General features: G+C 42.2%; 2 protein-coding genes across 2 annotated transcripts in view; both read right to left on the bottom strand.

The window, feature by feature from the left end:
• The window catches only part of ppp3r1b (protein phosphatase 3 (formerly 2B), regulatory s1ubunit B, alpha isoform, b), a 51,341-nt gene extending 45,679 nt beyond the window's left edge, over positions 1-5,662 (bottom strand). The window contains exons 1-2 of the mRNA XM_030411657.1: positions 5,380-5,662; positions 911-950 (exon numbers count right to left, since the gene is read on the bottom strand). Of these exons, the coding sequence (XP_030267517.1) occupies positions 911-950; positions 5,380-5,382 (43 nt within the window). The 5' untranslated portion in view covers positions 5,383-5,662. The remainder of the gene's footprint in view (positions 1-910; positions 951-5,379) is intronic.
• Positions 5,663-7,813: 2,151 nt separating this feature from the next.
• On the bottom strand, positions 7,814-15,509 carry cnrip1a (cannabinoid receptor interacting protein 1a). The gene is made up of 3 exons (XM_030411668.1): positions 15,222-15,509; positions 12,075-12,219; positions 7,814-11,122 (listed from the first exon to the last, which is right to left on the bottom strand). The coding sequence occupies exons 1-3, from the start codon at positions 15,398-15,400 to the stop codon at positions 10,958-10,960; spliced, it is 489 nt and encodes a 162-aa protein (XP_030267528.1). The 5' UTR covers positions 15,401-15,509; the 3' UTR covers positions 7,814-10,957.
• Between the last annotated feature and the right edge of the window lie 256 nt (positions 15,510-15,765).

Below are 15,765 nucleotides of genomic sequence, written 5' to 3'. Positions count from 1 at the left end.
AAGCTCTCTCCCATCAACAGCGACGTCGACGTCATCCTGAGCCCGAGTTCAGCTTACAAAGCTCACTCCTCAAAAAATAGGTCAAGCATTAAAGTCATTATTTTCTCATTAAAGCAGCAAGATTTCCTCTCTGGACTCGGAGGTTCAGAGCGAGGCGACCACCTAATTAAAACTGGGATATTGCAGCGACTAAAAATAAACGAGGTTTTCCCAGCACCCCTGACATTGACCTTTACAGAGCGATGAGGCATTTTTAGCCTCGCAGCGTCTGGGTCAGAGCGCCGGCTGAGGCCCGCAGAACGAGGTGCAGCATGTGGTGATGTTCACATCAATCACCCGCCACCATCATGTCAGTCAGGGTGAACATGACTGACTTCTCCCTGATGATCACCATCCAGCACAGCAGCCAGGTGTTACATTATCTGCTTGTGTACAATTATTAAAAACCTGCGCAGGGTCTTTGCTTTTCTTTTGATCAGAGAAATCCAGATCCAAACATCGGATCCAGATTCTAAAAGCCGCGTTCCAGTCAGTTACAACGATGCACGAACACGAGTAAACCCAGTATATGAACTGAACTGTAGGCAGACTTAATTGTTGTCCTGCACAACCAAAAGTCGTCGTGTTAATCACTTTAAGAATAAAAACTTTCCTGCAGCTCAGCTCAGAAAATGTTTCCAATAAAACGAGAAAAAGAAACTTCTTGCCCTCAAAGTAGTTTATCAAAAACCTAAACCGCATTCTGATTTCTCACTGGTTTGTTCTATCAGATTCTCACCAGCCTTTATATATTCAAAATGAATACAGATACACGGATCAACAGATGTGGCAATCAGCAGATGTTTGTAAGTGAAGACGCCGACAGTGTTTGATGTGATAACGTGGTGCAGAGACATTAAGTGATACTTACAGTGCGAGCACATGTCCAGGGCGTAACTGGCTTCATTTCCCTGAAAATGACAGAAGATTGACAATGAAACAAAGTGTTGCACATCAAAGCACCTGATTAAAGACAGAAAAGAGAAATCTCTGTCGCTGATACTAAAAGAAGCAGAGCTGCTTTTTGGCGTGTGGAGAGGTGAAAAAAGCCAACTGGCACGTTTCTTTAAATCCCACTGATGATCAGTTCTCTGTGGACTCTGGGAGAAATCGTGCACATAAATAAAAGAAAATCTGCAGAAATCTCAATTCAAATGTGTACGAAGGATAACCTGAAGCGTTCAGTGTTTCTTGTGTAAATGTTGGCGTTCATTATGCATGAGCGACAGAATGATCTGGACTCTGAAAACGAGGCCAACGTGCCGCCTCGATTTGCTTCGTCTCGTCTCTGGAGGACTTGAACCAGGCTGCTCCGCCGAGGCTGCAGCTTTTCTTCTTGCTAACGAGAGCCACGTTAGCTCGAGCACATCGAATGCATGAATAGTCGGTTCTTCACTGAGATTTTGGGCTTCCTGACTCTGTTGAATTCATCTCTAGCATGCAGTGAATTATCAGACGTTTCTGCTTTGATTTCCTTGATTGCTTCTTAGTTTTAAACTGTGATTTTGTTGTTTTTGTCATTAGTTTAAGCAGAAGAAGACGCTGATCCAGTCACAGATAATGTTGTACCCATCATGGCATACAACAATATTTATCGTGGATTAATCCTCTGATTAGTTCTGTAACAAATGTTTCGTTCGTCCAACAAACAGCATCAAATCTTTAGACATTAAATTATCACACGGGACAAAAAAAAGCAACAAGCCTCAACAGCTGACAGAAAGAATCTATTAGTTCCCAGGATACTTGCAGATTGTTGTTTTATATCTGACTATTTTGAAACATTTAGAGGAAGGTTTGGTGCTGAAGGTTGAGGACAGAAGTTCCCAAACTTTTCCTCTGGAAAATAAAAACTGCTCATGTCTTTGGAGGACGAGGAGGCAGCCGTGATCGTCACCGCCTCTACACCCTCATCCTGTCTTCTCCACCTGTCTGTACGTCCAGGGAGACTGAAAACACACATTTGGGACTGATTAATTTGCAGCTGATGAAATAAGGCCAAGTTCTATGTTCAGGTACTTTACTGGAGTATTTCCACGTTCTGCTCCTTTATATTTCCTCTCCACTACATTTATTTCATACATTTAGTCACTAGTTTCTTTGCAGATTCAGATTATTAATTGTTTCATGTCACCAGTGTTGTGGGCGGGACATCTGAGCCAAAGTAACACATTTTTAAATCAGTTTATTTTATCTGCAATCTGACAGAAAAGAATAACTAATAAATGGGGAAAAAAGCTGAAACTCATGTTGCAGCATCGACATATATACGACTCTGTTTCTTATTACAAATCAAACCGGTCACGTGACCCTGCAGCTTCGACAGGCTCATTTCATCCAGCAGCGAACGAGAAAACAGGAACGAGGGAGACGGAGATTTGACATCAGTGGTTGGAATCGAACCGGCGATGTTGCAAAGGTCATGCAGCCATGTGGAGCACATTGTTGGCCTTTGGATCAAAGCTCAGTGGGCAGATCTCCACACAGCACGTCAAGCGCTTCAAAATGGGATGAATAAAATCAGGGTTCTATGATCTGGGCTTTTGTATATTTTGGTTCTTGTTCCGCTCGTGGTACCAGTCAGCGGATGACCTGTGCGTCTTTCATTTTCAGATTTAACGTCACACTCAGTTTGCTGTAAAAGGACGCGAGTTAACAAGAGGACGGCCTGAAAAAACTCCACGAACATCTCGTTGACGGAGGCTGACGGCTTCATTTGAACAAAAAATGTCTGACGGAGAATCTGCCATTTCTCTTACAGGAGACAAACAAAGACTTCCTCTCAGCATTTTCAAAATAAAACAGGGAACAACACGGAAAACTGTAAAGAATGAGCTCCGACAGAAGAGTCGAGACACTTGTAATGTCTGAGACGAGGAGCTGGAGCAGAAGTTCAGACTCAGAGATTAAATACAGAAACATAATCAAGTCTATATATTATAAACAAAACAGACTTGTCCTGACAATTAAACAGTTTATTGACAGGAAGTTCATCTATGTTAATTGATTATTCAGGTCTTTCATCAGAACATGCTCTGCTGCTGACTGGCTGCTTTTCTTCATCTCATGCAAAGCTGCAACCATTAGTCAAATAATTGATGAGTCAATCAGAAGAAAATTAATTGCCAACCATTGAAATAATTGATTTAAAGCACAAATGTCAAACATGTTCTGGCTCCAGCTTCTCTAATGTGAGAGCATTGTCTGCTTTTCTTTGTCATTTATGAACGTATATAAAGTGTTTGGGTTTTGGACTGTTGGTTGGACCAAATTAGCTGAAGACGTCATTTTGGACTCTGGGAAATTGGGACATTTCATAGACTAAAAGATTAACTGCTGGACACAATAGTCAGCAGATTAATCAGAAATTAAAATAATCATAAGTTGAAGCCTTAATGTAATGTTAAAGCAAACTGAACATGTGTAGAATTGGAATTGTTTGGACATTTTATAGACGTTCGCTCAGGTTTCTGAGAGGGAGACAATGATAATTATCAAGTATTCAAGACACGTCTAACCTTTAGTTCAGAGAAGATCAATACTTTGGGTCATTTATCGAACAGAAATGCCAAATGTTCTCGTATTCAAGCTCCTTAAAGAGCTCATGTCATGCTCATTTTCAGGTATATACTTTTATTTGGGGGTCTAGTAGAACAGGTTTACATACTTTAACTGTCCAAAAACACATTATTTTCCTCACATGCTGAACTGCTGCAGCATCTGTTGTCACACTGTGTCTTGAACGCTCCGTTTTAGCTACAGAGTGAGACGTCTCGCCTCTGTTCAATCTTTGGCGAGAGTCACACATGTGCATTACTTAACTGACCAGATGCAGCCAATCACAGACAGAGTAGGGCGGGTCATGCCGAGCGAGGTAGTGTGATTTAAAATAACGCAGCTACACCAGGACCAACTGTGTGTCGTCTGATTGACTGGTGTGTATACATATACATATATATATATATATATTTATAACAAATATATTAAAATATATATTAATATAACAACTGTGATGCACTTAAGCTTTTCTTTTCATCTATGACAGTTAATGAGGCTTTGGGTTTTGGACTCTTGGTTGGTTAAAAAGAATTAATATGAAAACGTCATTTAAGGCTTTTTTTTGAGTGTGTGATTTGTTTTGTGGCCGGGGCAAACTGCAGTTCTGGAGGCGGCTACTTTTACTTTTTGCTGTTCTATTGACAAAGGTCTGAAAAATGGAAGAGAGTCAACAGTCAAGCAGTTGCCTGAGTGACAGACAGGTGTTGATCACTGTGCATCATCGCGTGAAAATAAAAAAATAAGAATTGAAGGTCCAATTTGTAGGGAAGTTGATTTTTGAGTCTCATTCTCAACTTGACAAATATTGACACTTTGTTGTCAGCATTTGATGGGAATTTTTACAAATTGGACCTTTAAATACCTAAAAATGAATAAAAATAAATAAGCTTGCTAAAAGAAGTTGCAGAAAAACCAAAAATAAAATAATCAGTCTTGTGTCATTAAACCTTCTCTCTGAAACAATTCCTCTGCTTTATTCCACATCTGTCATCAAGCCTTCCAGAAAAGCACTTTATAGACTAAAAGATTGATCGATTGTGAAACTAATCAGCAGATTTAGGGACATGATCACAATCAGTAAGTATTAAGAAATGAATATAATCATCAGTTATGGCTTTAACGTGTAACATGTAATGTTAACGTTTCAGAGAGAATCACGATTTTGACTCAATCATATAAAAAAGCAAAACATTCTCTTATTCCCGCTTATTTAAGAGGTTTTCCTGCTTTTCTATGTTTCATATCATTGCATCTTAAAAACCTTTGAATTTCAGGTCGGAACAAACCCGAGACTAGTACAAAATAACTAAATAATCTGTGTTTCTACAGGAATATGAACATTTGTCTTCCAGGATTAACAAACTACACGCTTTTATTTTGATGGAACCGTTACGACATTTCCGTCGTCACTCGGTTGCGCACTTGACGCACCTCCAGCTAGCTAACCTGCTAGCAAAGCATTAACAGTATTTTCTATAATTCCTCACAAGCTAGCTTCATCGTCAAACTCCTCCAAGCACTACATTTAAATCCCCTTCTAAACGTGGATGTGTGACAGCGTGTCTGTCGTGAGAAGCACAAATAACACAACAATCAACCGATACCGCGATAAACAAACTGCCACCATCGCTACGCTCTTGCGCTGTGCTAACGCTAGCTAGCAGGCAGCTTAGCCTCGGAGTGCTAGTAACGAAGCTAGCAGCACAGTCGAAGGAGGAGAAGCTGCTGTTACAAAATGAGGTTTGACATTAAAAAATAAATAAGGAACAGGCTTTTTCTCACCATTTTGCCGTCGGGGGGTCTTCAGCTGCCGAGGGGGTAATTCAAAGCACCGCTAACGGGTCGATACGGGCGGAGAGAGACGATGTTTTCAGCGGGGTTCGTGTGACTTTTGACGGTCAGACAGAGACCGACCACCGGCTGCCTGACTTCTCGGTTACTGACAGCGGGGGAGAGATTCACCGCAGCGCCAGCAGAGAGAGACGCAGAGGGGGGAGAGCGAGCACAGAGAGACTGGTGGAGTGGAGAGAGAGAGCGAGTCGGTGAGGAGAGTGAAGAGGGAGCGAGGGGGAGGAGGAGGAGGAGGAGGAGGAGTGGAAGGTGCAAAGCAAAGCTCGTCTATTAGCAAGAGGCTCCACTCTGATTCATAATAACAACACGGAATCAAAGAAGGTTTAAATCTCCCTGAGTGGGATTATGAGAATACACTCGTTTATATTTGTATGTATGAATTTAAATTGCTCGGATCACGTGTATCTGACCGTTATTAACACTAATTCACATTAATTCTGCACCCCAACACATCTCAGGTCAGAAGCAGCCACATCGACGGCAGGCAACAACCGCATGTAGAGGAAGAGGGACATACGTCCACCAGACTCCACTATAAAATCGCTAAATTTTGTGAGTTTTTGAGTCAGGAAGCACTTATTACACTTATGAAGCGCTGGTTCTGACCAATTCTTAATGATTTGGGCCTTCTGGTAAATTCGGCATATGTTATAGCCTCGTTTGAGGGGGTTTGCTGCACCCTCCCCCCTCAGCATCATCTACATCCATGCACAATGATGCAATCTGCGTCTGGATACGCAGAAAACAAGAATTAATTAAGCATGAAATAATTTAGAATTAATATGAAATTTGATTTGGGGCACATTACGACCGAATTACAAAGCCATGTAAACAGTGTTAATCTCTGTAACATGTGATTATCTCTTTATGGTGCCTGTTTTATGGCACAGAGTGACTCCACACCTTATCACACACGATCTCTGTGTAAAACTGTAGGCCTCCAGCAGATCCAGGGTCTGTCTCTTCCTCTTGAAGCTCCTGGCTGATGAGAGGAAACATCATAAACAGCCAACACCAACCATCATGTCTTCACCACAGCAGCATCCTGCTTTCTATTTTAAAAGATGCTAAGCTAGCCTCTTTATTGATGCTAGCTTGATGACAGTGCCCTACATTTCAGTCACAGTGTGCACAGAATCATATCTCAGCTGCGTGATTGTGTCTGTGCTTCATGTTTTGCATGTGAAATATGAATGTTTATATGATTATATGAGGTATTAATCAGCCACAGATTCACAGAGCAGAGCATCAGGTCCATCTGACATGTTGGCTTTTAAAGCCGTGCAGCTGCAGTGGTTGAATGTAACTGAGTAACTGAGTATATTTACTCAGGTTCCACACATGCAACCTTCCAACAGTGCAGACAGTAATAGAGAATTATCTCCATCTCATCCAACTACAGCAGTAAAATGCTTCCTACAGGTTGTTCATCAGGATTGTAATCTAATGACATCATATGTAACAGTAATTGTTTATATTTAACACTATGTAATATCAACTACCATAAATGTGAAGGAATAACAGTTGTAGTGTTATGACAATGATGCCTTGTGTTGCTAAGCATGTTTAGCATGCTAGCTAGCTAGCTAGCCCTGTGCAGGTCATAGTTCCTGAGGTAGCAGCACTTCCCCTGTGCTCCAAGTCCGGGCTGCTCGCTGCACGGCTAACTGAGCTAGCTAGCTAAAGGAAGCTTTTGTTGGCAGCTGTTAGCGGCTACACGAGCTAAATGCAACCACCTGGCCAGTACTTAAAGCAACATTATGTAGAAATTGGGATTTTGAGCACTGATGTGAACAGATCCCAGGTCTGTAACAGTTTGTCAGATGTGATGTAGGCGCTGACTATAAACTAAACTCCTGACATCATATTAATGTTATGTGTAGGAAGCACCACTGTGATCCTCCCCTCACTGTGTCGACACCATTCAGCCTGTTACAGCACGCTGTACCACCAACATGAAGCTGCTTATTTTAGGCAGATAAAAAGTTACATAATGTTGCTTTAAATAATGCACCTCCAAAGATTCCCTCCACGCATGTGTTACAGGATATTCTCCAAAGTGTGCCAGCAGGGTTTATGCAGGGAAAAAAAGTATAATTACCAGATTAAGATCCTTAAAATGGCTCCTGCTCCCTCATTTAAACCTCCAGTATATATATAAATATGTGAATATTTTTCATGTCACAGGTTCGACTGCTGGACTCAAGATGTCTCCTTCTTCACTGTAAAGTCAGTTGGCTCCATGTTGGTTCTGGTGCCGTGTTGATGAGATGATGTAGTTCACTGAGGTTTGACTTTAATCACAACAAACTGACAAACATCACGTGTGAGATTCATGCAACATGTTCAAAGCAGGACGGACACGTGTCAGGAAGAATCTTTATTGTGTGTATTGCTACTTTGACTTGAGTCGAGGATCTGACTTCCTCCTGCACCACTGCAAAAGTGAAATATTCAAGTTTATAATAACTGCAACTGTCACTGTGAGATAATATCGGCCCGGTACACTGTTTTATTCACAAAGACACTTTATACTCCTCAGTTCAATACATAACGAAACTGCAAGGTTCAGGCATCGAGATAACTTAACAAAGAACACACAAGCAAACGTCAGATTTGGCAAAAACGAATCCAGCCATGCAAAAAGAGCTGCTGCTGCACAAACATAACACAAAGTGAAGCGCTCGCAGCGTCTGATGAGACGAGAGGAGTCGCCTCCTGCTCAGCAGACGGCTGGAGGAGTCTGCTGATTCTACATTTTGCTTGCTGAGAATAAATAAATAAATAAATCCCATTAAAAGACCCAAAGAAAGCACAGTCGGATGTGTCCTCGTCCTCCATTAAAAACACATGAATGAGCCACACACACACACACACACACACACACACACACCATCCTGCTGCCACAGATACTCACCAGAGCACCAAATGTGGATTCATCCGCTGCTGAAACTAGTCCCCAACAGATGCACTACCTCCTCCTGTTTGTTTGATAAAAGCTGCTGTTTTAGGAAGTTACTGAACCTTTTATATAAATGAAATTACATATTTGTGAGGTGTTGAATGTTATTTTTATTTAACATGATTTTTCGACTGAATTCAGCTCTGTGGTGAACACAAGATTGTGATACTCAACGCCTCTTTATGATCTTTGAAGCTAAATTAATTCAAAGCTAAAGTAAAAAAGGCTAATAAACAAACAGACGACATCACGGTCACATGACTGAAGCGTCTCCACCACTAAGAGTCTTACTGCACAATTACTATCCAGGTTTTCTATAAACTGATCAATGTACAAGTTGTAAAGTCAGAGTTAGAACAGTGTGTAACTAAAGTGGCCTGTAAAGACGGACTAGTGAGTAGATGAGTCTCTGCTAACTGTTTTAACACAGAAACGGGGTAATAACTGGTGTATTTTATGTCGTAGAACAAAATCTTTGCACTTGTGTTGACCACAGATCTTATGTCAGACACGTAACTTTGAGACGAGGGAACCAAAAAAGCAAAGATACGACTTCTCTCAGGTTTGAGGACGTTCTTCATTTTGGTCTTTTCATGGGATTTGTTGAATTTATAAGTAACACCAACCTGAACCTCTTAAAAATCCACCGTCGTCCGCTCACTCACACTGTTACATCTCACACCTCCTGTGACATCGGTTCCTCCCTGTCTCAACCCAACTCTGGTTTCGATGGACTGACACCAGAATACTTTTCAGATCAGTTTCAGATCGTTGGAGAGAATATCTGCTGTCACGACGTCTGAAATTCATCTAAGAGACGGAAATGTAACTAGTAACAGTGTTTGTGTGTTTTGGGTGGATTTGTCCTTTAAATAACACGACACATGACACATAAGAAAAGTCCAAACTATCACAATGACGTTCACGCTCTCACACGTCGTCTCTTCTCTCTCAGACACACATTTAATGAATAAGGTAAAATACGTCCTCCACACACAGGTGTCTTCCATCCTGGTCTCCAGCAGCTAGCATCATGCTAACTGGTGCGCTCGCTACCTCCCACATTGTGCTGCGATAAAGATCTAATTATCGAGGGGTATTGTTCAAAACGCAAAGGCTTCTTCAAAACCACCTAAAAGGAACAGTGGGAACATTTTGTGAATAACACTTCCTTCTCCAGAGTGAGATGAGGAGATTGATATGAATTTCACATCTAGAGATACAGTAGATCCAGCATTTAGCTTAGCTTAGCTTAGCACAAAGACTGGAAGCAGGGGGAAACTGCTAGCCTAGCTTCATCAAAGGTGAACAAATACACCTTCCAAAAACTCCAAACTTTACATGATGTATTATATCTGTATTAAAGATGTGCAGAAATAATATTAAACAGCTGTTAGCATAGTTTTAGCAACTGTTAGCATTGAAGCTACTGTATTTGTTGGGAGCTCCCTGCTGGAAAAACCAGCATATACCAGCACCACAACACAACATATGCATATGATGTGTTGTGGTGCTGGTTCTGGTGCTGGTCTATGCTGGTTTTTCCAGCAGGGGTACAGATCTCAGGTCAGAAATGGGCCTCCAGTCTGTGAGCTAAGCTAGGCTAACACCTCCTGGACACATCTCTCTACTGAACACACTGAGATGAAATGTTTATGAATCTTTAAACCTTGTTCAGACTGCAGGCCAATCAGATTGTTTTTCACCCATCAGATCTTTAAGACAGACGGACCACACTGAGATCAGATCGGACTTTTCGGTCCAGAGAGCACCAACCTGTCTGCTGCGGTAACGATGTCAGCTGGTTCTTTCAGCAAGATTATCCACTGACTGTTGTTCTCTGAGTCGTAGACGCTGTGGCAAATCACTCCAAGTGTGGCTTGGATCCAATTTTCCAAAAATCATATTTCATTAGTTTTTTGGCTGCCCAGATATCTCGATATGACAAAAAAAGGGGGGTTTGCCGGCAGTCTGAACAAGAGTTTTTATCTCATCTGACTGTGAATAAGATCGCAAACAAGCTTTATTCACAAAATGTCCGACTGTTCCTTTAACCCTACACTCTGCAGTGCTTCACATTCACTTGATGTTTGATCGCTGAAAGGAAATCTGCCCACAAAGAACGTGACGGATTGAAAACTGAAGAGCTAAAGACAGACACAGGAGCGTTCCTCCAGAGGAAACTTTAAAGTCGGATCCTCTCTCTGTTCTGTCCCTTGGATATAAAATGTTTGAATCCAGCGAGTGTGCAGCTAACGTACGTCACTGTGTTCTGAATACTAGCTCCTGCTTTTCAAACTATTCCCTATTCGCTGTCATGTGAAGCCGACGAGTGCAGTTTTAAAATAAAAAACCCTTTCAAGACCAGCATAGCAAACAGCTTATTTTTCTCCCCTTTTTGATAAAACAACACAAATACCAGACCCTCGCTGACTTGATCCCCGCCTTTAACACAAGGCTGTCCTTTTATTGTGGTGCTGATGCTTCAAAGGTAGTCCTGGTTCAGTGATGTCCTCTGCTTGGTATCTGGTGTGTGGAGGAGCTGACTCAGTTGAACGCCTCCTTGTTGATCCACATGAGGGTCCGCGTCTCGTTGGGCTTGCATTCGTACTCGATGCTGCTGAATTTGTTGCCGAACTGGCAGTGCTCCCTCTTGTAATAGTTGTAGTATTTCGCCTGCCAGACCGTCTCGAATGTTCCTGCCTTGTTAAACTGAACAGACAGAGAAATGATTGACTGAATATCAAAATGACGGTTCAGGTCTTTGAATCTATAGATCAAGACGCCCAAAATCTGCCCTGAGTAACATTTCTGTATTTCACTTCGCCACAGTCATCTGATGACTTATTGGAGGTCACCGTCAATATGTTCATACCTGGTAGTCATCAGATCTCAGTAAACATGTACATCACTGGGACAAATGGACACAATGTTTGTTTTTTAACACAAAGACAGAAAGAAGTTCATATAGAACATTTGCTGAGTTAACAAGAAGGTCCAAATAATGCAGAATGAGTCAGAGACAGAGTTTCACAGAGTTTATAAAGTGTCTCCAACTCAACAACTCACTAAACTGACACATTTGTTAAGGGAGTCTGGGGACTTTCTCCACGGGGACAAAGAAGTAGCCTATATTGTTACTGTTTAGTGTCTTTGTAACATGTGACATGTTTAGATCAATAACATGTTTCTTCTTTCATAAATGGAGTGTAAATGGTGAAATCAGTGTAAACAGTGTGTTCAAACAGCTGATCAATGTTGGCAGGTAAGACTTTAGCACTTTAGACACAGAAGCAGACAGGCTGGTACAGACATGCTGCCACAAACTGACACTTTTTACAAGGAGACAAACAACTTCAGCTGAAAGATTTAATGCTGAATTTACAACAAGGACACAATGATTCAGAATCTGTCATAGAAGTTTCACTAAGTTTGTTAAGTTTCTCCTCATGAAACAACTCTTAAATCAGATGATTTGTTAAGGGAGACTGGTGATGCTGTGGTTACTGGTTCAATGGATGGATCAGTTGAAACAGACAGTGCTGCTAACATGAGCAGGTGGCGTCAATCATGTCCTATATTGATGACGTCTTGATGGTCGTCTACACTTGTGTTCAGATCTCCTGAGATAGAAACATCCTCTGACTGAACTCTGCTGTCTTACCTCCATACTGACTTGGACCGGCTGCCGGTCTCCACTCTTGGTGTGTGGGACGCCCTCAGTGTCGTACTGGGCGTGATAAACCACCGACTCCTCGTCTCGAGACTGCTGCTCCAGAGGGAAGATGATGCCTCCGATGTTCATGGTGCTGTGAGGAAGAGACAGAGGAGAAAGCAGTATGAAGAAGAAGAAGAAGGAGAAGAATTTTTGTCCATCGTATACAATCATACATACATACAACAACAAAGTGAAACTGGGTATCTGATGTTAGCAAACTGGGCTCTGTTTTTACAGTATGTGGGGGAAACCAGAAGAAAGGCCCCTTCTTCCTATGAGGCAACATTGCTGACCACTGTGCCACTTGTAGTACAAGAGAGTTCGGACTGGCAGTCAAACCTCCTCCGTTAACACCAGAACCTCCTGTTCACACTGTACACCCACGACTGCACTCCCAGACATCAGGAGAACTCTACTGCGAAGTACGCAGACGACACCACCGTCATCGGCCGCATTATAAACAAGATTACACTTCATACTGGGAGAAAATCAGCAATCTAGCAGAGAGGCTATCTATTGTATGGTCTTGATTAATTGCCGTAACTTAAAGGCCTATTTTAACCTGATAAAGACTGTTTCCAATTACTTCTTTTGACAAACCAATAGACCGAATCTCAAATATATTAATTTTAGCATTTTAAATGACAAAGAAAAGCAACACATGCACATTTGTGAAGCTACATCAGGGTTTGTTTTGACAGGGTTTGTCAAAATAGTTGACAACAGTCTTGCAGAGTGGTGCACAGAGAACAATCTACTGCTCAACGCCAGCAGAACCACGGAGCTGATTGTTGAGTGTTGAACTGCTGGAAATAAACATCACTGAGAACTTATCTCGGTCATCACACATTACAAAGGCTCTACTTCATACAGAAACTCAGGATGGATTGATTCCAGATCAAGATTCCGGTCATTTTTTACAGAGGAGCAATAGAAACACCACAAACTGTCATGGTTCATCACGGCCCAGGACAGGAAGGCTCTACAGCGGGCTGATTAAAACCGTCCAGAACATCACCTGGTACCATCTACAGAGAATCAGTGACATCAGTGAAGTGAGACGTCTGATCAGAGCCCGAAGATGCTAAAAGACAACAACCACCCAGCTACAGTCTGTTCACCCTGCTGCCCTCTGACAACAGATACAGGAGCGAAGCTGCTGTACCACCAGACTACACAGCAGCTTCACTCCTCAGGCTGAACTCATCCTCAACACTCCACCATAACAAATCATTGGTCTTGTGTAGCATTAGAGTGGTTCTTCTCTCTGCTGCTTAGTTCAGCAACATTTCTTACCATTTATACGCTGATGACATCCAGCTGTTTTCTCATTTAAAGCCGATGAGCTCCATAAACTGTCTGTTCTGAAACACTGTTTAAACACCACTGGGAGCTGGATGGCGAATATCTTTCTGCAGCTAAAAGCAGATAAAACGTGTTGTCCCTGAAATACCTGCATTCAGATATCATACAGAAACTTGGTTCCCTGTCTTCATCCTGTCAACCCAGTCTGCACAATCGTGGTATAATCTTCTACCACTCCAAGAACAACTGCAAGAGTTGTGAGGTCTACACTACAAGTCGAGTCCTTAGGTCCTTCACCCAGGTTCTCTTAGCGTTACTCGGACACATCTCAAGACTCGGGTTGATCTCTCCTTTCTCTCCCTGCATGTTTGAGACCTCTGGATCCAGTGGACTCTTTTAAAAAGCAGCTAAAAACCTTCTGTTTCAGACGGGCATTTGAGCCTTTGATGTCTGTTTTATCTTGAATTTGTATCTATTTGTTGTTGTTACTTTATTTTTACTTTGTCTGGCTGTGAAGCGCTGTGTGCCTGGTGTCTGTGACAGGTCCAGTATAAATAAACTTTGCTCGCTTGCGTATCATAAACTCACATTTCTTTCTCCAGCCCTGTGTTGTGTAGAGCGACAGCTGACCGGGCCTGATGCCAGAACCACCGCTTCACTCAACACACTGTGTTTTAACGTATTTGACAGCATTCAAACTGTTCAATCTAGAGAGGTTAATAATTAATCGCCGTTAGGAATTTAACCGATAGAAATGTGTAAAGCAACGATCAGTGAAAGCACAAATACATCTAAAAGTATCTTGTGACAAATGACAAATAAAAATACTAAATACTGTCATGAGATAATGTATTTAATTAGAATACAACATTTTATAGAAAGATATTATTATTATAATAAGATATGATTACAGTTAGTCATGTGGTCTCCTCAGTGTCGGCTGGATTCTGTTGGACCAGACGACATTATTTAGTGCCGACATCCAACATAGATCCTGTTGGTGGTTAGAACAGTCCAACATGATGAACGTATTAATAATGATCAACCGATCATTGATTGTTGCAGACGCAGCTATCAGTCAAATAAACTGCTCAGAATTTGCTTCTCTAGTTCGATCACAAGATGAACGTTTGACTTCAACACTTAGACGCTGTGAGAAAATGATAATATGATGTTTATTGAGTGGAATGTATATTTTCAGGCTGAATGAAAACATAGTTTGATGTGATCCACCATGAAAACTCTGCAGATGTGTCTTTAAATCTGTATGTTTAATGTAGATATTCACTGTGTGTCACCCTCACACTGTGTCTCTGTCTTTATATCCACCTGACTGCTGACTTTTAGCTCTCCTTCACCTTCCTGAGGGTTTACTGTTACAGATGCTGCTGTCAGGGAGGCCCTGGGTCCAACAGAACCGCGCCCTGCTGCACTTTAACCAGTCCAGCACCAACAACAGAGCTCACCTGTCCGTGTGTGTTTGTCCATCAACACACACACACACACGACGCCTCCTGACAGCAGCACACACACCTCACACACGATCCGTCATCATTAATTCAGGCGGACCTGTGAGGCTGCTGCAGCCGGCAGCAGGAGGCCGCAGACGGACACACACACGCTCACCTCCGCTTCATTCTCCACGTATGAACCGTGTGTATGACCACAGAGCATCACGCGCGTGCAGATGTGCGCTCAGCTGTGTGATGATGATGTAAACGAGATGACGTGTGAGGCCTCCTGCTGCACACACACACACACACACACACACACACCGACTCTTCTTACGTGGCCTCGACGTTTCCAGGCTTCACCACCACCTCGATCTTGTATTTGGAGCCTGTGAGCAGTTTGATGGTCCGGTTCTGACCGAACCGGGTCCCGTCCACCTTGAAGAACACGGGCCCCTCGTTGGGCTGGATCCGCAGGGAGATGGAGATGTTGATGATCGGCGGAACGTCGTCCATTGTCCCGGTTTATCTGGGTCAATTATCGGTCCCGCACCGAGGGAGAAGACGGCGGATGATGCGGTGATGCTGAGGAGGGACCAGAGCCAAGCTGCACCGTGCGGGGCTTCCGGTGATGACTTTCAAAATAAAAGCCATTTTAATAACCAAAGGCCTGTTTTTAATGTCTCGATTTGCTCAACCAGGAGTCCAAATCTCAAATATATTAATTTAGCATTTTATCTAACAAAGACAAGCAACAGATACTCACATTTCACTTTATGACAAGTATTTTTTGTGTGTGTGTTTTAGACTGTTTTTTATAGATCAAATAAAAAAAATACTATTTTTAAAGGAGCACTCTGTAGTAAACTGAATAAACAAAC

Source organism: Sparus aurata, chromosome 1 (genome assembly GCF_900880675.1).
Source record: "Sparus aurata chromosome 1, fSpaAur1.1, whole genome shotgun sequence".
Classification (NCBI taxonomy): Eukaryota; Metazoa; Chordata; class Actinopteri; order Spariformes; family Sparidae; genus Sparus; species Sparus aurata.
Note: the sequence above shows the minus strand (reverse complement) of the source record. Positions and strands in the feature narration are given on the sequence as shown.